At 33.7% G+C, this 21,071-nt stretch overlaps 1 protein-coding gene across 3 annotated transcripts in view; it reads right to left on the bottom strand.

The window, feature by feature from the left end:
• The window catches only part of Vps13a (vacuolar protein sorting 13 homolog A), a 237,897-nt gene that overhangs the window by 37,716 nt on the left and 179,110 nt on the right, over positions 1-21,071 (bottom strand). For all 3 annotated transcript variants that reach the window (XM_074052093.1, XM_074052095.1, XM_074052094.1), the window contains exons 54-63: positions 16,546-16,778; positions 13,277-13,430; positions 12,616-12,762; positions 11,906-11,987; positions 10,964-11,033; positions 9,791-9,896; positions 4,299-4,409; positions 3,099-3,244; positions 2,059-2,140; positions 1,009-1,122 (exon numbers count right to left, since the gene is read on the bottom strand). In XM_074052093.1, the coding sequence (XP_073908194.1) occupies positions 1,009-1,122; positions 2,059-2,140; positions 3,099-3,244; positions 4,299-4,409; positions 9,791-9,896; positions 10,964-11,033; positions 11,906-11,987; positions 12,616-12,762; positions 13,277-13,430; positions 16,546-16,778 (1,245 nt within the window). The remainder of the gene's footprint in view (positions 1-1,008; positions 1,123-2,058; positions 2,141-3,098; positions 3,245-4,298; positions 4,410-9,790; positions 9,897-10,963; positions 11,034-11,905; positions 11,988-12,615; positions 12,763-13,276; positions 13,431-16,545; positions 16,779-21,071) is intronic.

The raw sequence follows: 21,071 nt of genomic DNA, 5'->3' as shown, positions 1-21,071 counted from the left end.
TTCTATGATGAAATGAAAGCAAAAACACAGTTTAAACTATTCTTGGTAAAGATTTTTTTGGTGGTGGTAACGGGGTTTGAACTCAGGGCGCCCCTGCTTCAGCCAGGCCTCCAGCCCTCTTGATATATATATTTTTTTAACTTTAAACTTATTTTATTATTTTTACATTTACTCACAGGTATATACATTATTTTGGCCACCTCCCCCCCAGTAAGTTTTTTAAAAAAGAAATAAAACATTTCAAATTCTTAATGTATCTCTTACAATGTATAAAATAAATGTACAATGTACAAAATAAGTATTAGTTTTATTTTTTTGATTATCCTATGCATTTTATATAGAGTACAAGAGTAATGGATGTTTTGATACAAAGTTTTAAGGCATACAGATAATTTTTTCTCATTCATTAATAAGACTGCTTTGCATGGTGTCAGCTTCTATGGTTATTTCTCTATGTCCATACTTCAGTACAAAGCAAAACTACCCACACGGTGATCTTTCTTTTATTATAGTTTGAAGTGTATCCACCTTTTTATTTTTATTTTTTGTAGAATTGGGTTTTGAATTTAGGGCTTCACACTTGCAAAGCTCTATGGCTTGAACCACACCTCCAATCGATTTTGCTCTGGTTATTTTGGAGTTGGAGATGGGGTCTTGTAATCTCAGCCTCTCAAGTCACTAGGATTATAGGTGTGAGCCACCCTGTGCCTGGCCAGCATCCACCATATTCCAAAAGAATATTTAAAATTCAGTATATCATTTTTAAACCCTCTCCTAAAATTCAGTGTATGTTTAAAGTCTTATTAACTTTAAATTTTAAGGAAAAAGTAGAAATTTTCCTCATAACTCCCCCAAATTTCTTACCATTGTTTCTGACAAATTAGTATATCATTTTGTGTGTCTCTCAAAATCTACTTACACCCACAGTTCAAGTTAACAATAAAAATGCATTGTCTATTCAAAAGTACTAGTTTGACATTTTATATAATGAAAGTGTAACTGTTTTACCTGGTAAGGCTCATAAAAAAATGCTTCTACGCCTTCTGAAAATTCTCTAATTAAGCCAAAAGGATTTCCCAAAACATCAAGTCCAAGAATGAGAACATACATCTGCTTAATGGCCTAAAAATAAAATATGAACATTAATTAATTCAGATTATTAGGCCCACTATTCTTATAGACTACTTGGTACACACAATCCAGTTTTCTCAGGCTACCATCTTCACTACTAATTTCAATACTTAACCCTATATAGATCACCTTATTCATCACTGTTCTTTGCTTTTTTAAAATTTTTATTTATTATTGTTATACTAGGGGTACATTGTTACATTTACCAAAGTTTTTACTATATATCATAGTTGAATTCACTCCCTCTGTCATTGTCCTTTATCCCTCCTCCCCCCATTCCTGGAATAGTTCAAACAGGTCTCATTTATCCATTTACATGTTCCTTATTTTTAAAAAGCACTTTGTTGTTATAGTAATAGAGATAATGTGACATTATATTTATATAAACCCCTAGAATAGTTAACATGCTTTCACTGTAACATTACTTGTAACAGCTGTTATTGGGTAAGATGATGCCCAGGTCACATGGTAGGTATGAAATAAAAGTGGGATCCAAACCCAGATCTCTTGAGTCTATGTCATAAGATACAGAATATTTCTAGAGATGAAAAAATCCATTAAAATAAGATATCTGATTCACTCAACTTTATAGTAAAAATATTTTGTGTTAATCAGTTACTAGTAGTTTTTCTTGAACCCATTTTTAAAAATAAATGTGTTGAATTATTTAGCTAATATTTTACTTAAAGAATTACCAATTAACAGTGATCCAGAAAAAAATTCTAACACTGGCTGAAAAATATGAAGATGAGGACAAAAAATTGCAATGTTGGTTTGTTTCTTCAAAGTCTGAGACAAAAGCCCATGTTCTACGATTTTGAAAATGACCATTTACTCCCTTGACAAACACACATTACACATGCTTGAACAAATAGGTTTCACTAGTCTGTATCATTTTGTCCCACTGTAAGATAATCTCAGACAAACCTGCTTTGAATAGTGTCTTATCACTTCAGACTGAAGTTCAGATGTTGTATGGAACTGATAGTTGAGTTCGAAAAAGGCAAGTCTGAAAAAAAAGAGATAAACAAATACATATATAAACACATACCCACACACATGCATATGCAGAGGGGGAGGGAAGAGAAATTTAAAAATTTTTAATACTGATAAATGGTTTTCTTTTTTTTTTTTTTCCCTCCAAATCTCTAGTACTTTTCCCCATGCAACTGTACATTATGATCAAGGAATGCTCTACGAATCTGATAAAAAATCTATGGGTCTTATTCTCTGAAGTCACCACCAATATACACACAAGTGCACATAATTTAGGGGATTCCCTGCGTCCCTTTAATAGACCTCTACAACTATTACCCAATTCTGTCCTACCATGGTCCACACAGAAAATGTCTGACATGCTGGGGTAAATGGAGGTGGCTGCTTAGGAATGGCCAGGGTTCAATTGCTGCAGGTCCTGCCTACAGAGGAACTAAAATCGGCTAACTTGGAGACCCACTCACAGCACATACCTGAATTTAAGTGATCTTCCCACCTCAGCGTTCTGAGTGCTGGCACTACACATGTGTACCATTATGCCTGGCCTAAGTATAAGTTTTTGACTACAACATGTTTAAAATGATCCCTTCATTTCCCATGTCACTACACGCATTCAGTTCTAGTCATATATCCTTTGTAGAACCTCGATCGCAAAGCTATACCTTTCAAGCACCACATCTTTGAACATCATGTCTTAGCAATCCTTCCCTAGGCCAAATGCTCTAAAGTGAATAAAACCACATAGTCTATGTCTCTTTTTCTGAAGGAAATTAGTTAATAACTGTTCTATCATTTAGTCATTAAGAACAGATAAAATGATGTTATTTTGATTGCATTTCATGCATTTAAAGGCAAAAGCCACATTTTGCCTCTGATCTGCGAGATACTTTGCCCACATTCTCATTTACAAAATTTTTAGGTAAATATAAATGGACTGTTCATCACTTCACAGATCTGAATATTAAACATACTTAAACACTACATCTTGTACATCTGTAAGGGTGGCACCAATACTCTTCAGTAGAAGATTTAAAGAATGAACTGCAATGAATCCTCCTCGGTGTTCTGAATCTTTAGCTTCTTCTCTCCCTGAACTCAGTGAAACACTTAAATGTAACTAAAAAATAAAGAGAAAAATATTTTAAATAGCATTTTCTTCATACTGACAATTTCAGGTTTAAAAAAAAAAAAAAAACTTAGGTTCATTTTAAATTCACTACACCATTAGTAAGATTTCAAAGTTACCTAGGTTGTGCCAAAAAATACTAACTGAAAAGTTAAAGAAATAAAAAATCCAATATACCTCTGTTTAAAATTTAAATTCAACTACTTAAGACAATATGATATTTAGCTTAATCCTATTTTTTCTTTTTTTGAGACAGGATCTCACTATGCAGCCCTGGGGTTACAAGTATGTACCACCACACCTGGCTTTAATTTTATTCTTTTGGCAAACCTAGTAAAATATTTTTATACATTCGTTACTAACATTAACAACTGAGAGGTTGAAGCTTTTCAAGACAACTCAAATATTTCTGAAAGTATAACATTTCAACTGTTAGAATTTAAGTTGGTATGATGAAACCAGTTAAAAGCACGTTAGTGTTCTGTTGCACATATATCTTTAAATATAGTTGTGCAATAATTTTCTTCAAATATGCTACAAGTAACTCAGAAACTGTGGTACAGACTTAGATTTGGGTTGGAGGCATAGCTCAAGTGGTAGACTGCCTACCTAGCAAGGGAAAGGCACTGAGTTCAAACCCCAGTACCACCAAACATAGCAAAACCAAAAACTACAAAAACCTAAGATTTAATTTTGATTCACCATCCAAGTCTTAAAATAAAGTCCACTTTATAAATTAATTTAAAACTCATCATATACATACATGATACATAAAATTTTGAAAATCTTAACAGAAAATTAAGGCAAAATAATGTTAGGGCAAATATAAATATAAGAATATATGCTATGGGTGACTTCACTATTATTTCTGCATAGTGAAAAATTACCTGAAAAATTTAATAGATCACTTATTTGTATTTGCAATGGTAAAATTAAAAAATTTCTATACCATTAAAAAACATAATTTAAGTGCTATATTCCCTGAAAAGATCAATTTGTGATTATGCAGATTAAAAGAGACAATGAAAATAACATATTTCCCTACCTTGATAGGAGATATATGAAAATACTCATAGAGACTGACCGGTGATTGATCTACTAATGAAACTGTTTCATATTCTTCAAAAGCTTCTATATCTTTATGAAAAAGTTCAATCTACAAAAGGAACATAAAGTATTAAAAACTGAAAGGACCTGTTTGCATGAGATATTTAAAGCTAACAGCTCAAACATTTCAGAAAACTCCGCATATAATACCGTGATGAAAGCTAGTGCCTCAAAAGAGAAACTACATTTATACTGTTAGGAACGCACTGCATGCCAGTCACAAACTGATAAGTGTATCTTTATGCTTTCATTAAATGATACTAAGCTCTTCTTCATGTGGTTATGTATTATACCTCAAAAGGACACTAATCAGTTTTATCAACATAGTTCTGTGTGTATTTATTTCTATGGAACACAACTGTATAACTGCTTATAACATTTTGGTACCTTCCTTAATGCAAGCTACATAGGACAGTAATATAATTTTAAAAGAAGGCACTGAAAATAATTTTGCATGAAGTGGCTAATATTTCATTCTTGACAATCATCAACACTTTTCTTCCAAACACTTATACTTGTTTTTTCCAAGTGTTGAGAAATATTCCAAGAACCTGAAGATAAATGTGTAGAGATTATACTATCAAAAACCAGAGAAAGAAGAGTGAAGAAAAATGAAGTCTTACAGAAATGTGGGACATCATTAAATATACTAATATAGATAAGGAGGTGAGCAGAGAATGGAACAAAAAAAATACTTGAAGATTTTCAAATCATCTTAGTAAAAGGGCTGAAAGTAGAAAGAGATAAATCTTGAAAGTAGAAAGAGAAAAGTCACTCGTTAGATGCAAGCCCAGTAAGATTAATGCTGACTTTCTGATAGAAATAAGAAGGCAAGAATGTGGCAGCTAGCCACAGTGCTAAAAACCCTGTCAACCAAGACTCCTAGATACAGCCAAACTATCTTTCAAAATGAAGGCAACAGAATGATATATGCAGATAAACAATATCTGACAATTTCTTGCAACAAATTTGCCTTATAAGAAATATTAATTTAAGCATATGACTCCAAACCTTAATTTGAATCCTTTTTTTTTAAAGGCACAGGTAAAGGTTCTTAACTGATTCACAAAACAATTGATTAAATAAGGTCTTATTTAAGATTTGAAAAACAGTATAAACCAAATAGTCCCAATACTCACCTACCTCAAAAACAGTAGAATTATGTGTGCTTCTCAAGAGCATACAGGCTATTCTCCAGGAAAGACCTCATATTACACAGACATATACTGTTGAGCTTATAATATATAGAAATGTAATATATTTTCCAGAAAAAGCACAAAAAAAGGTATGTGGAAGTAGAGCTATACCAAGAAATGAGAACAGATGGTAAAGTAATGGTTACAACAATGTATTATTGGGTTTGTAACATAATAGATGCAATGTGTATAAGATTAATACTACTAAGAGGGAGAAGATGGAATAGAGCAATACAGGAGTGACATTTCTATAGTTCACTAAAGCTAAGCCGGTATAAATCAGAAGCTGACTTTAATGAGATGTGTGTTTTAAGTCCTAGAGAAATCACACAAAAAAGGAAGAAACATTACCAACAGTTTGCTACAGAAATATGAGTGCTTCGTAAGAAGATGCTCACTTAATGCAAAGAAAGCAGTAGAAAAGGAACTGAGAAACACAACAGGATGAGACATGCAGAAAACAAAAAGCAAAATGGTAGGCATAAATCTAATATCAGTAACACAAGATAGGAATGAACAATTTGATCAAGAGGCAGCACTTATCAAAATGGTTGTAAAAACTAAAACACAACAGTGTGATGTTCATAAAAACACACTGTAGAATCATTAATACAAACAGATTGAAAGTAAAAGGATAGAAAATGATCCATGAAGCAAACAAGAACGATACATATTGCCAGACAAAAATATATTTTTAAACAAAACATCTTACTAGAGTCAAAAGGCACATTTCGTAGTAATAAAAAAGTTATAAAAATTATGAACCTATATGCCCCTAATAACACAGAAAAATGCATATTGCAAAAACTGATAGAGATGAAAAGGAAAAATACATTAATTCAACAATTAATAGTTTGAGACATTAATATTCCGCTTTCAAACATGGGTACAGAACTAGACAGAAGATCAATCACGAAACAGAAGACTTGAACAACAATATAAACCAACTATCCTTAACAGATATCACAGTCAACACAACAATGGTATGAAACACGTACTTCTCAACAGCACATGGAGAGCACTCTCTAGAACAGAAAATACTTCAAGCCACAATACATTTGAAAGGACAGAAATAATATAAACTATATTCTTCAATCACAATGAAAAGAAATCAGTAATAGAAAAAATTGGGAAACTCACGAATACACAGAAACTAAACAACACGTTCTTAATAACTAATAGGCAAAAGAAAAAAAAAACAGAAGAGAAATGAGTAATATTTTGAAGTAAATGAAAATAAAGACACAACATAATAAAGCTTATAGGAGTAGTTAAACTAGTATTTAAGAGGGAAATTTTTACCTGAATAGCTGTATTAAGAAAGCTGAAAGATCTCAATCAATACTCTACATTAGACAATTAAAAATAAAGCAAACCCAACACTAAAACCAGAAGAAAGAAGGAAATAATAAAATTTAAGCAGAAATCAAAGCACTAAAGAACAGTAAAACAAAAGGAAAAAAATCTGAACACCAAAAGCTGATTCTCTGAAAAGAATCAAGGGGACATTTCTACTGACCTTACAGAAATGAGTTACAATGAAATACTGTCAATTTTCAGCCAACATGTTAAAAAAAGAAAAAAAGATGAAAGAGACAAATTCCTACAAACATGCAAACTAATCAAGTAGACTCCAGAAGAAAAACAGACCATGTAAATAGATCCACAATAAGTGAGGAATTAAATTAGTTAAAAAAACAGAAAAACCAACCCAGAAAGGAAATCTGGGTACAGCTGGCTTCACTGCTGATTCTACTAAACATTTAAAGTATACTAATTCTTCAGAAATTCCTTGAAAAAAGAAAAACAAAAACAAAAACAGGAGAAGGGAACATCTATCAATCCATTCTATAAAGTCAAGATTACTCTGACACCAAACCAAAAACGGACATCACAAGAAAACCACAGAATATGAACACACAAATCCTCAACAAAATAGAAGGATCTTTCAGAATAATAATATACACACATGTTAATATTCAGCAAACGTCACACTTAACTGTGAAAGACTGAAAATCTTTTCCTCCAAGATCAGAAACAATACAAGGATGTCTGCTTTCATTTCTATTTAACATTTTACAGTTGGTACCAGACCAATTAGGGAAGGAAAAAAGCACCCATATCTGATCTGATAGGTAAAAAACAAGAATACACAAATCAATAACTAGGAGAAACGAATTCACTAAGACTGCAGATTACAAAATTAATACACAAAACCAATTGTATTTTTATACATACTAACAATGAACAATCAAAAACTGAAATTAGAAAACCAACATGCATAATACTATAAAAATAATAAAGTACTTAGGAATGAATTCAACAAAGAAGTGTAAAAGTTGTACTCTGAAAACTGTAAAATATTGTTAAAAGAAACTAAAAATCTACATAAGGGGAAAACACCTCATGTTCAAGGATCAGAAAACTTATATTGTTAATATTGCATTGATTGAAAGATGCAATGCAATAATCCCTATCAGAAACTCATGTGAATTCTTTGAAGAAGCTGATTTTAAAAATCATATGGAACTGCAAGACTTGTATAACTAAAACGATTTTGAAAAGGAAGAGCAAAGAAGGAGGACTCAGTCACCAATTTCAAAACTTACTACAGCACTGATCATCAAGATATTCTGGTACTAGCATAGGACAGATAGATGAGTGGACTAAAAATGTTGTCTCTGGTCAAATGATTTTCCACAAAAGTGCCAAGATTAATCTACAGAGGAAGGAATAATTTTTTCAAGATATGGTCCTGGCACAACTGAATAGACACCTGCAGAAGGGCAATTTAGACCCTTATCTCACACCATATACAAAAATGAACTCAAAACGGATCAGAGAATAATTGTAAGAGCTAAAATGCTAGAAGGCTTAGAATTTAAGAGTGAATACTATGAACCTAGATGTGGCAAAGGATTCTTAGGAGTCATACCAAACACATGAACAACAAGTAAAATATAATTTGGACATCATTAACATTAAAAACTTTTGTGCTTCAAAAGATGACATCAGGAAAGTGAAAAAGGACCCATAAGGCAGGAAAAATATTTACAAATCATGTATCTGATAAGGGAGTTGTATTCAGAATACATAAAGAAGTTCTTTAAGTCTATAATAAGAAGACAAATAACCTATTAGTAATAGGCAAGGATCTGAATGAATATTTCTGCATTAAAGATACACAAATGGAAAATTAAGACATCAATAGATGCTCAACATCATCAGTTATCAAAGACAAAATGAAAAACTATTTCACACCCACTAGAATGGCTAGAATAAAAAACAGGCTGGGTGTAGTATTGAACTCTTGTAATCCCAGGTGGTCAGGAGGTGTAGATTAGGAGGATAATGGTTTGAGGCCAGCGAGGCAAAGCTAGTGAGACCCCATTTCAACCAACAAGAGGAGTGTGGTGTTACACACCTGCAATCCCAGCTACCTGACAGGAATAGGTAGACGAATCATGGTCTCAGCAAAAACATGAAAACTTCCTAGAAAATAACTAAAGCAAAAAGGGCTGGGGGTGTGGCTAAAGAGGCAGAGTGCCTGTTTGGTAAGCAGAGGAACCTGAGTTCTAATCCTAGTACACCACAAAGAAAAGAAAAACAGAGAATATCTGTTGGCAAGAATATGGAGAAATAAGACCCCTCATACACTGTGGTTAGAATAAAAAATGGTAAGAGTCACTTTAGAAAACTGGCAGTTTGAAAATGACTGAACTTAGTTCATATGTGATCTAGGTATATAACCAAAAGAAATAAAAACATACGCCCACAGAAAAATTTGTGCACAAATATTCAAAACACAATGTGAAAATAATCCAAATTTCTATGAACTGATGAATAGTGGTATGTATAGGTGAACCTTAAAAACATGCTAAGTAAAAGAAGCTCTTCACCAAAGACCACATAGTATATGATTTCATGTATATCATGTTCAGAATAGAAAAAGCTACATAGGCAGAAAGTATATTAGTGGCTACACAGAACTAAAGTATTTCTTGTGGAGTAGAGAAAATGGTGTGGAATTACACAGCGTTGATGGTTGTACAACTTTGTGCTGAACTGCATTTTAAATGCGCGGACATACGATTTGTGAGCCACATCTGGATGAACAGTTAGGAAAAGGAAAAGCAGTACATTTGCCCTTGTATTTATCCACAAAGTTGGTAACTCTTTTAGTCCTCCTCTTTCCTTAGTTCTTCCTATCAGATGTTAATACTGTGAGTCTTACCTCCGTTTTTTCAGTCACCTCAGCTTCTGTCATAAGGCCTGCTAAAGCATAGACAAATCCAAGATCTAACCTAAGATCCATTTCTTGTATCAACACTTTGAAATATCTACAGTAAAAATTAGAAAATATTAAAACATCATCAAGTAACTGCATTAAAGATATTAGATAAGAAAAAAGTATTAGATAAATATTAGAGCTTTGAACTAAGGACTTTTTAGATGGATACATAAAATAAATCATAGCAACTTTGTTTATAAAAACAAACCCAAAATATGAAAAAAGCTGTAGAGAGGAAATTGATAAGTAAACTATCAATAATATGACAGTGATAATAAACCATAGTTACATACAATAACATCAGTACATTTTAGCAAAACTTTTGACTAGCAAAACAAGCCTCAGAACTCTGTTTACGGTTTGCAATAAATTAAAACAGCATAATGCTTAGGTATACATACACAATAATACTATCATTTTAGAAAACAAGGTAATATCATTTATCTCAGTCACAAAGAGAGGAGAATGAGATAGGGGAGAATCACATAAGATGAATGTTTCTATCTATGTTCTATTTCTTGGAAATAGTAGTGAGTGAATATGGAAGTATTACCTGTCCTTGTTTCTAAAGCAATATATGGTCATTACACCCAACTTAAAGAGAGAAAACAAATATAAAAAGAAAGAAAATAATACCCAAGTTCTAGAATCAACAATTGTCAACACTAAGGTATATTTCATTGGGAACCTTTTGAATTTCTAAGATTATAAAATAATTAACAGATTCTTTTGACCTTTAAATTTAGTATTTATGCTTAATTCTTTTAGTTTTCTGAAATTTATTTTGAAGAGTGCAAAAAAAGAGGGCCAACCTGTATAGCTATCCTTATCTCAACCAGCAAAACCCCTTGTTCCTTCCTATTATTGCTTATACTCTCTCTACAACAAAATTAGAGATAAGGGCAAAATAGTTTCTGCGGGGTATTGAGGGGGGGAGCGGGAGGGGGTGGAGTGGGTGGTAAGGGAGGGGGTGGGGGCAGGGGGGAGAAATGAACCAAGCCTTGTATACACATATGAATAATAAAAGAAAAATAAAAAAAAAAAAGAGGGCCAATAATTCATATATTTAAACCAAAATACTAAGTGAACATATAAGAAATATATGAAAACACTTACTTAATACGTGATATCTGGGAATGTCCTGCAGATCTCATAACAATACTCACATCTGTAAAGGGCTTTGGTGCTGTAAAGGTTATACATGATTATTTTCATGATGCCAATGACAAGCATTATCTGTCAATTTAATATACATTACAATGGATAATTAAATCAGTTACTAAATCATGAATATCAATTAAAATTATTGACATTTTCAAGGTCCATTACTATTTTAATTTCAAATTCCATAATTGAACTTTTTATTATCTGCAGTCATCTAAGGACAACTAATTCTAAAAATTAATGATTTTAAACCAGAAGTACACATTTGAATCAGCAGGGAAACTGAAAACAGATTCTGAAGACTTGAACTAGACCTCTAGGTGGGGGGCTTAAGCATCCACAGTGGTTCAAATGCTTCCAAGCAAATTAACGAGCATCCCCTAGAAAAGTGTAGAGACCATGGTGTGGTCTCTCATGGGAAACAAAGGGCACAGGAAGTGAAGCAAGGTGGTAGGCAAAGAGAAAGTAGAGGGAAGAAAGATAGGCAAAAAAGAAGGAGGAAGAAAGATAACTTAGGAGAAGAAAGGGTGTCAGTTATTCTCATGTGGAGATCATAGGACTGTTTCCCTGTGAAACAGGAAAATGTTCTGAATTTGAACAGTTTCATTATTTATTCAAAGGTCCTCAAAGGTTTTAAAGTTAGAGGCTCATATATTAATAATACAGCCTTAAAATTAGTATTTCTAAAAATTTATAAAATATACATTTCTAATTAATCTTTTTAGTATTCACTTGAAGTTTTGGTGAAGTTATTTGAGTACTTCCTGGTCCTTTTTCAGGGAGTTTAATGTTTCAATGATTCTGCAAAAACTAAGCTTGAGAATGGTTTAATATTTTAGTGATAAAATAAACTAAAACAAGTGTTTTGATGGTAAACAAAAAATGAAAACAAACCTGAGTCCATGGTGATGGACTTTGGAGGTTTAATAGGATAAAACACAAATGGAAAAATAGCACCATGAATCTGATTTTGGATCTAAAAAAATAAACAACAGGTCAGTACACAGTAAGTATATCAATGACACAACATGACTAGAATAATAAGATTTAAGAAGAAGGAAGGGTTGAGGGTATGGATAAAATAGTGGAGCGCTTGCTAGCAAGTGAGAGGTCCTGAGTTCAAACTCTAGTACCACATACACCACACACACACACACACACACACACACACAAATCCTCAAATGAAACAAGACAAAAGACCAGAAATGTTTGGCCAGGCATGTTGACTCACACCTCTAATTCTAGCTACCGGGAGGTGGAGATCAGAAGGATCACGGTTTGAGGTCAGCCAAGGCAGAAAAGCTCATCGGACCCCAATTCAACCAGTAAGCAGGGCACGTGGCCAAAGTCTGTCATCCCAGCTATGTGGGAGTCATAAGTAAGAGGATAGTGGTCTAGACTGGCCTTGCCTTAGAAGAGAGACCTATTTGAAAAACATCTGAAATTAAAAGGATTTGGAGGTGTGGTTCAAGTGGAAGAGCACCTCCCTAGCAAGTGCAAGGCCCTGAGTTCAAACCTCAGTACCACCAAAAAAACCCAAAAATAAAACACAGGACTGCATCTGATTTCTTAATATGTTTGCTTATATATTCAGAAAGACTTACCTGTATTCTATAAATCTGAATTCTAAATGATGACTGATGTGCAGATGTGCAATATTCCACTTTTAATGCGGGAAGATAATTTCTTCGTAGAGCTATTACATATGGCTGCAGAATTTTCATGTTATTACCAGTAGGTGTTAAGCGAACCTAAAAAATAACACCCCCCCCCCACAAAAAGACATGAAATTTTGCTTTTCTATGATAGATTAAAAGTGGAAATTTAAGCCAAAAAACTTTTAAGATAATTTTACATTGTAGATTAAATATTTGATTAGGTTTAGATTCAAATCTTTATACCTCATAGCCATAAAATTTATATATTCATGTAATCCTTATAGCTTGACTGTATCAATTTTTACATAATTTATTAAAATTTATACAATAAAAATAAAGCAACAAAAGAAAAATAACTTTAAAAGATATAAACAAACATTTGGTTCTTTATTAACTGAAAGAATAATTAACATCTAGTATCTTCAGAGAAAGTTCAATTTCTTAATACATGTAACCACACCTTTCAAATATTTTACATGTAGTATGTGTATCAGTATTAATTTTGTTCAATTTGCTTTGTAAGTAAGCCAGATTTTCCTTAAAATTCAGTAGTTATCAAAATTACAATACAAAATGAAAACCTCACATTGGTACTTAAAAATTTTACCGGAATGTTGGTGTCCAACTCAATAACCTTATCTTCTGAAGGTGAAGATTCAGTATATTCCTTAAATTCTCTCTCCAACTTCTCAGTGTGTTTTATACTCATTGGCTTCCATCTTGCCTTTTTCTTGGGTTTTGTCTCCCAAACTACATCAGAACTTATATATGAAAGCAAAAATTATAGTACTAGTTTATAATTATTTTCATTTTAACTGGATTGAGATGAATTATAAAATCTTCAGTAAAATTCTGCAACATCCTCAGTTACAAACAAGCATATTACAAGTTTTAAAACATCAATTTATTCAGCTAATACTTACTTAGTTCTTATTGAGGCACTATTTTAGGTGTTGAGAGAAATATTAGTGAACATCTCTGCCATTCTCTATTTTAGCTAGGAAGTGACAACCAATAAATAATGAGTTAATTTTAATATACAGTAGTTGAAATGCTTTTGAAAGAGGAAACATTAGGAAGGGTAACAGGAATATGGAGTCTTGGGATATACAAAGAGGTGTGAGCTGCAGTATTAAAATGCAACATTCAGTGGGGATCTCATGGAGAAGGTGAGGAATCAGCAACCTTAAAGGAGGTGAAGGATTCATCCAGCAGACAAGTGGGTAAGAATATTTCAGGTTAGTGACCATTTATAGCAAAGACCCTACAGCGGTAGCTGTAGTGTATGAAGAAAAGCAAGGAATTTAGAGGGTAGTAACACATGAATATTAGAAGATGACAAAAGTATGTGAGAGGCCAAACAGAGCAAAGTTTTACAGGACACTGTAAAGAATCTGAACTCTATTCTGAGTGAGTTAAGAAACAAACATCTGAAAGACTATGAGATCAGCAGCATGATGTGACTTCCTCTTTCTTTAGAGTACTTCCTGTGTTGTGGGGCAAGGGGGGAAAAAGGGGTCAAGGCTACAAGTAGGAAAATTTGTTAGGTGTGATGCAATAAGCCAGTTGAGAAATGGTAATGACTCTAAGGTAATAACAATGAGATAATAAAAAGTATCCAGAAACTAGGTGTACTTTCAAGGTAAAGCCAGAACAGAACTTAAATATGAAATATATCTGGGGTGTGAAACAGAAGAATCAAAGATGACTCCAAAGTCTCTGGCTTGAGCAACTAAAAGGAATTAGTTATTAATAATTCCCATGGGAAAGCAGGTTTTGGTAGAAGGAAGAAATTAGAAGTTTGGTGTTACACATATGAAGTCTTAAGACGTTCAAGCAGATTTAGTGTAAGCAGTCAAACATACAAGATTACAGCTCAGGTAAGATCTGACCAAATGTGAGATATATATGTATGTGTGTGTGTTTGGGGTATGTGTGTGTTTCCCCAAGAGAAACAGAATATATATGATATTTGAAATCATGAAAAATGAAACATACAAGACCAGTTTTATGAGTGTTGAAAGCAAAAGACTGTTTGGAGCTATTAAAGAAAACAATGGATGAAAAGGAATTGGATACAGTGACTATATTAAACTCTTTGAAACAGGCAACACATTTGAGGAGTTTATATGAAGGGAAATAAAGAAATTGGTAATAGATAGAAGGAAAATACAGCAATCTAATACAGAGACAAAGCTGCAGACTTAGGACAGAAAGAGGAGAACTGGATCAATGTCCTCAGGTAGGCAAGTGAATGAAATATAGGGAAAAAGTAGAAAAATATGCTTAACTAGTAACAGACCTGGGATATATATGGCAGCTCTAAGAAATAGGTTGGTACAGGATGTAGGTTATAAAATGATGGCAAATACGAAGTTGTGACAATGGAGGATGAAATAGATCTGTGGAAGTTCACTATTGATGCCACAAGTTTTACTAAAGTGGGATGGAAAGTAGTGAGCTGAGAAAAGAGAGGATGGGGGTCTGAGGAGAGATAAAGTATAAGGTAGTAATCTATGGCAGTGTGAATGGAAGAAATGCAATTGTACTGAAATTTAAATGGCTAAAAACCTAACTACAGAATGCCTATCGTCTAAAATGACTTTACTGTTTATGTATGTATTCAAGTATTCAATTTATTTATTCTTCCTAAAAATTTATATCCATTTAATAAATAGAAAGGTAGAGGGCTGAGGGCATGGCTCAGGTGGCTGCATGGCTCAAGTGGGGGAGGGAGGGAGGGGGGGGAGAGAGAGAGAGAGAGAGAGAGAGAGAGAGAGAGAGAGAGGATGCGTTATATATCTTTGCATTCATATCATTTAGCTTAGGAGATTAACATGTAATTGGCTTAATGGCCTTAAAACCTATTACTGCATGACTGTTTTTTACTCTTTTCTTGTAGTACTGGGATTAAACACAGGCCCTTCCTTGCGCATGTCAGAAAAACACTCCGCCACTTGAGCTGTGCCCCTCAGCCCTTTTTTGTTGTTGGTTTTGAGACAAAGCCTTTATACCTTGCCCAGAACTCAGGACCCTCCTGCCTGTGTGCCTCTTGAGTAGCTGGGATTATAGATATCTGCCATCACACCCAAGTGGCTTTTTTATTTAAATAGTAAAAATTTACATCTTGCGGGAACAATAAAAATTTCTAAGACAAGTTTTTAATATTTCTTTTGAAATGGCATTTATTCCATTTGGAGAGGCCAACAACATCTAATTTACATAGAAACTGAACTTAAATTTGTATCATATACCTTTTGCATATATTTGGGAATTTAACTTAAATAAAGGATTCAAACTGGTTATATAGTCTGGGAAGAATACTCTCTACATTAGGCATTATATAGTATGTAACGCATATTATATATTATAATTCCAAATTAAATACTAATGAATAGGAATAGCAGCAGCATAAGAAAGCGATAAGAGCTTAACTGGTGATGTCTCATATAGTTAATGATAAACACAGTATTAACCTTACTAAATCATCAAGTGCCACAGTCAAATTAGAAAGTGATTGTCTTTAATCTACCAACAAGTATTTATAGAAAATCCACAGTATACTCTGAACTGTGATAGATGGTAAAAGACAATTAAGCATTTTTTATGACATGTTAAATGAAGTATGCTTTTGCTAAGTTGAGTAAATTAACTTTTTAGAGCATTTGAAGGCTTAAAAATATAAGGGACTTATAAATTTATAACATTTTTAATTTAAAAGGTAAAAAAAGACCCCTCAGTTGTACCTGCAACTTTGAATTACCTCAGTATTGATGAATAGTGCAAACACTAAAACTAAAGATTTTTGATTTCACAATTATCATTTCTTAATAATTAAGGACAGATTAAATTTATCCAAAATTTAATGCATCTAACCTTGTAATGCCTATATAGGCTACTTCTTGCTTTGTGTAATTGTTGACAAGAGAAATTCCAACATCTTGCAATGCCAACACAATTTCTTGTTCTGCTAACTCAGCTTTCTCACTTTCATATGTTGCTTTAAACACCCTTGGATCTTCAGTGAATAAAATAATGCGTTGCAAGCCTTCAAAGAATGAAACTAAATAAATGGTCTTTTCCCCCAAATTTATAGGCGTCATCATATCCTAAAAGAAAACCACCAAAAAAAAAAAATTAAGAGTTTGGTTCCAACCAACACAAAGTCTAGATTCTACATTTATAAAATAAGAGTATTAATACCACCTATTTCATAGGGCTGGGGTTGCAAAATAAATGAATATTTGTAAAAACTGTAGAGTTAAAGTAATCGGTGGTGTTAGGTACTTCATAGGGTTAATGACAACTAATTGAATTATTTGTATAATACTTGGAAAATTTACTCACTGAAATCATGTAGTATAACCACTGCCATTAATATTATGAAGTTATCACTCAGGAAGACAGGTCAATTGTTTAACTACTTTTAACATCTTAATAAAATCTAATTAAATAGTTTTCCTTTGTAGGCTAATCAATGACACAAAATACTATTTTTCTCTACTTTATTCTAAGTCTACGGTAATGTACTAAATGTGTTTTAAGAAGTTTCATAAAGTAGAATGATGGAGGGGATGAATGCAATTACGACATATTTGGTATATTGTAAAAACACCACCTAGCACAACAATTTAAAAAAAAAAAGGAAAAAAACTTGTTTTAGTCTGAAACTCATACTTCATTTCACAGTTGAATGAGATGGGATAAAACTATCTGATGACTCAGTTGCAGGCTTTATAAAGCAATGTTCATCTTAGGGTTGTGTGCGAAGCCCTTATATAAACAAATCAGGGTCTTGAGGTTCAATGACAAGATGAATGCAGCAAATACCAGTAATTAATACTTAGGCAAGAATTTCTACTTAATGAATATTCTGAGAACTGAAAAGTTTAATATGTAGTATAAAATCAGGATATAATCTACAGAAATTAAAAATTAGGAGGTAACTTAAAATTGTCATGTAGCAATCACATTACTTATACTTTCTAAAATAAATTACATAGCACTAACACTACACTGAGATAAAAAATCTTATTTCCAAATAATTATGAAGTGTCTCTAATAGCTTGTAGTGAATTTCAGATTTTTATAAGTTTCAAACAATTAGTATGATCTAACTATGTAAGAATGCCAATCAACAGATCAAATAAGACTTTTATAATAAAATACAATATTGTCCCCAAGTGAATCCAATAATCAAGAATTTTAAAAGATTAGAATTAGGTCAATTATAGGCAATTCTCTTAAATACAATTTAAAAAAATAACTGCACCAGTTTCCTTAACAGCAACATTGGAAGACAGTGGAAAAATATCACCAATATGCTAAAAGAAATGAACTCTAACCCAGAATTTCTTACTTGGCAAAAATATCTTTCCTTGAAGAAAAGTACACAAAATAAAGAGGCTTACAGACAAAAATTCTTGGTCAACCATCAACAGACAATGACTCAAGAAATTCTACAGAAGGAATTAAAAAGTGGCAAAAATAAAGTGAAGCAAATGAATGCCATGTAAATATTATGTGGAAAATTCATAGAATTCAATATTCAACCATGACCAAAACTTTTGGCAAACAAATAATATATGGTAAGTTCTTCAACTTCTCATCAAAATCAATGAAGATCACAAACAAAATGTTGAAGGCATTTCATTTAAGATCAGAAATAAGGGGAAAAGATGTATCATCATTTTTATCATTATCATTGTTAATACTGGGAGTACTGGGGCTTGGTAGGCAGGAGTTCTACCACTTGAGCTATACCCCTAGTTCTAATCATCATTTCCATTTCTACAATATATAAAGATTACAGCCAGTCAAACAAGAAAAAAAACCAGGAAAATGAAAAGAACAGGAAAAACAACTCATGTAACTTGCGTATGACTTTCCATGTGGAAAAATTAAGAATGAGTAATAGTAATAGTTTAAAAGGTTTAGTGAGTTTTGTTTTGTTTTTTTAAATACTGTGAGTTTTGTTCTGGCATTTTATGACTAGGTGGTGTTGCCTCTATAGCTAGTAACAAAGGCCAGACAAAACATAAAAAGGAAAACATGTTTGAAAAGAGAGAAATGGGGCTAAGATCTGGGAAAAAAGGATTTTTGAGAGCTTTGCATTTGGAGCAGCTTTTTCTGGAAGTCAACTTCCAGTTCTAAAACTAGAAGCAGAAACTGTTAGGTTAAGAAAGTTAGCTGAATATTAGGTAGTTTCCTAGGAATGGGAGAATCAAAACTGGGATACAGGGAATACCAAAGACATGGGGTCATAATTTTAAATTTCTAGTTAAGTACCCAAATGACTATACTCTTAGTCACCACAGTAAATTGGAATGAAACCAGTCCTCACAGGACTGAAGATCAGGTGCAAGTCATCTAAATCCTTGTATATTTAGGAAATCTGCCTCTAGACTAGCTGTCTGACAAACAGAAAACTTTTTTTCCCCCAAAACACAATTACAACTGGTAATTTTAATTACAGAAATTAAGAATTCAATGGGTGACTTTATAAAAAGGTTACCCACAGCAAGAAAAGTAGAGTGGAAGATAGTTCCTAAGAAAATATTTCTTCTGAAGGATGGAAAGAAAAGGGTGAGACAATATTTTAAAACCACACAAAAGTTATCAGACACAATGAGAAGTCTAACATTTACATAACTCTGGACTCCTAATAGAGGAAAAAATGAGCACAAACTAGATTTGGGGAGGAAGTAGTTGAAAAATGTTCAGATCAGACAGACAAGACTTCTGATTTATTATGCTGTGGGGAAGCATAATACACAAGATAAATACAGAGGAACCTATACCTGAGAACACCAGCGTAAAACTAAAAACCAATGAAAAAAACCATGAAAGTAGTCAAATGGGAAAAAAATTCAAGCCTGAAATTTGAGATTCAGCACAAGTATTCCACAAAAGGGGGGCAAAATGTGTGCCAAAATAAGGTCATTTTCAGACAAAACCAACAAAGAACGTCAGCTGTAGACTCACACTTAAAAAAAAGCTAGAGAAGAAAATGAACCCAAATAGAAAAACAAAGATGTAGGAAGAAATAAAAAGAAGGAGATTCTAAGATGGTGACTAGAAAGAGGAAGCAGAAAGCGTGCCTCCTAAAGTAAAATCTTGGAGATGCTGGAGACACACCTTACATGCAAAACCATCGAGAAGAGGCAAAACTTTGACCCCTCCACACCTCCACCCTGCGCAGAGCATCTCCACTTCACGTTAAATGGAGAAACCGGGAGGGTCCCCGGGCCACCAGACGGCAGTGCCCAGACAGCTTGGGAAGACGCAGACCACAAGGTGAGCTAAGCGGTACGTGGTACTCCCACAGACAACCCTGGGCCAGATCAGCATAGCCCCCTGGACAGACCAACCCCCACCCAGGGAAAAAAAGAGAAACTGAGTAATAAGCAATAAGAACAATAAAGACACATAGCAAAGAGGGTGGGGTGCCCTGAGCACTGAAGATGGGGGGGAGGAGAATCCCTCACAGAACTGTAAATAAACAAGCATGCGGGAGAGGGCGGGAGTGCAGCACATGCCCAGCAACCAGGAGCAGGAAAGCTTGTAAAAGCAGCAGAGGGAGGAAAACTCCACAGGAGAGGGGGGAAGACCACTTGCCATGTGAGCTGTAAATAAACATGCAGGCCTGAGAAAGCGGGTGCAGTGTCACCTCCCCCAGTGTGCTTGGAAAGGGGAAAGCTTGTAGCAGCGGCTTGATCACAGGAGAACTCTGAGTAAACAAAGCCTGAGGGGCCAGGTGAGTGCTAAGCTCACCCCAGAGATCTGCATAAATAACGGCCTCCAGCAACAGCAGGCTGACAGCAGCGGGCAGGCAAGCCACAGCAGCAGATACCATTCACAGACCTGTCTCCAGACTCTTTTTTTTCTCTCTCCCTACCTTTGATGAGAAAACAACCAAACTACAAAACTGAAACTAGATCCATGTATATCACCCTATACCTACATTAACTCAAAATGGATCAAGGATCTTAGTATCAGACCACAAACTCTAAAGGTGATACAGGAAAGAGTAGGAAATACTCTGGAATTAGTAGGTATAGGTAAGAACTTTCTCAATGGAGCCCCAGCAGCACAGCAACTAAGAGATAGCATAGATAAATGGGACTTCATCAAACTAAAAAGCTTCTGCTCATCAAAAGAAATGGTCTCTAAACTGAAGAGAACACCCACAGAGTGGGAGAAAATATTTGCCAGCTACACATCAAAGGACTGATAGCCAGAATATATAGGGAACTTAAAAAACTAAATTCTCCCAAAAATAATGAACCAATAAAGAAATGGGCAAGTGAACTAAACAGAACTTTCTCAAAAGAAAAAATTCAAATGGCCAAAAAACACATGAAAAAATGCTCACCATCTCTAGCGATAAAGGAAATGCAAAT

This window comes from Castor canadensis, chromosome 13 (genome assembly GCF_047511655.1).
Source record: "Castor canadensis chromosome 13, mCasCan1.hap1v2, whole genome shotgun sequence".
Taxonomy (NCBI): domain Eukaryota; kingdom Metazoa; phylum Chordata; class Mammalia; order Rodentia; family Castoridae; genus Castor; species Castor canadensis.
Note: the sequence above shows the minus strand (reverse complement) of the source record. Positions and strands in the feature narration are given on the sequence as shown.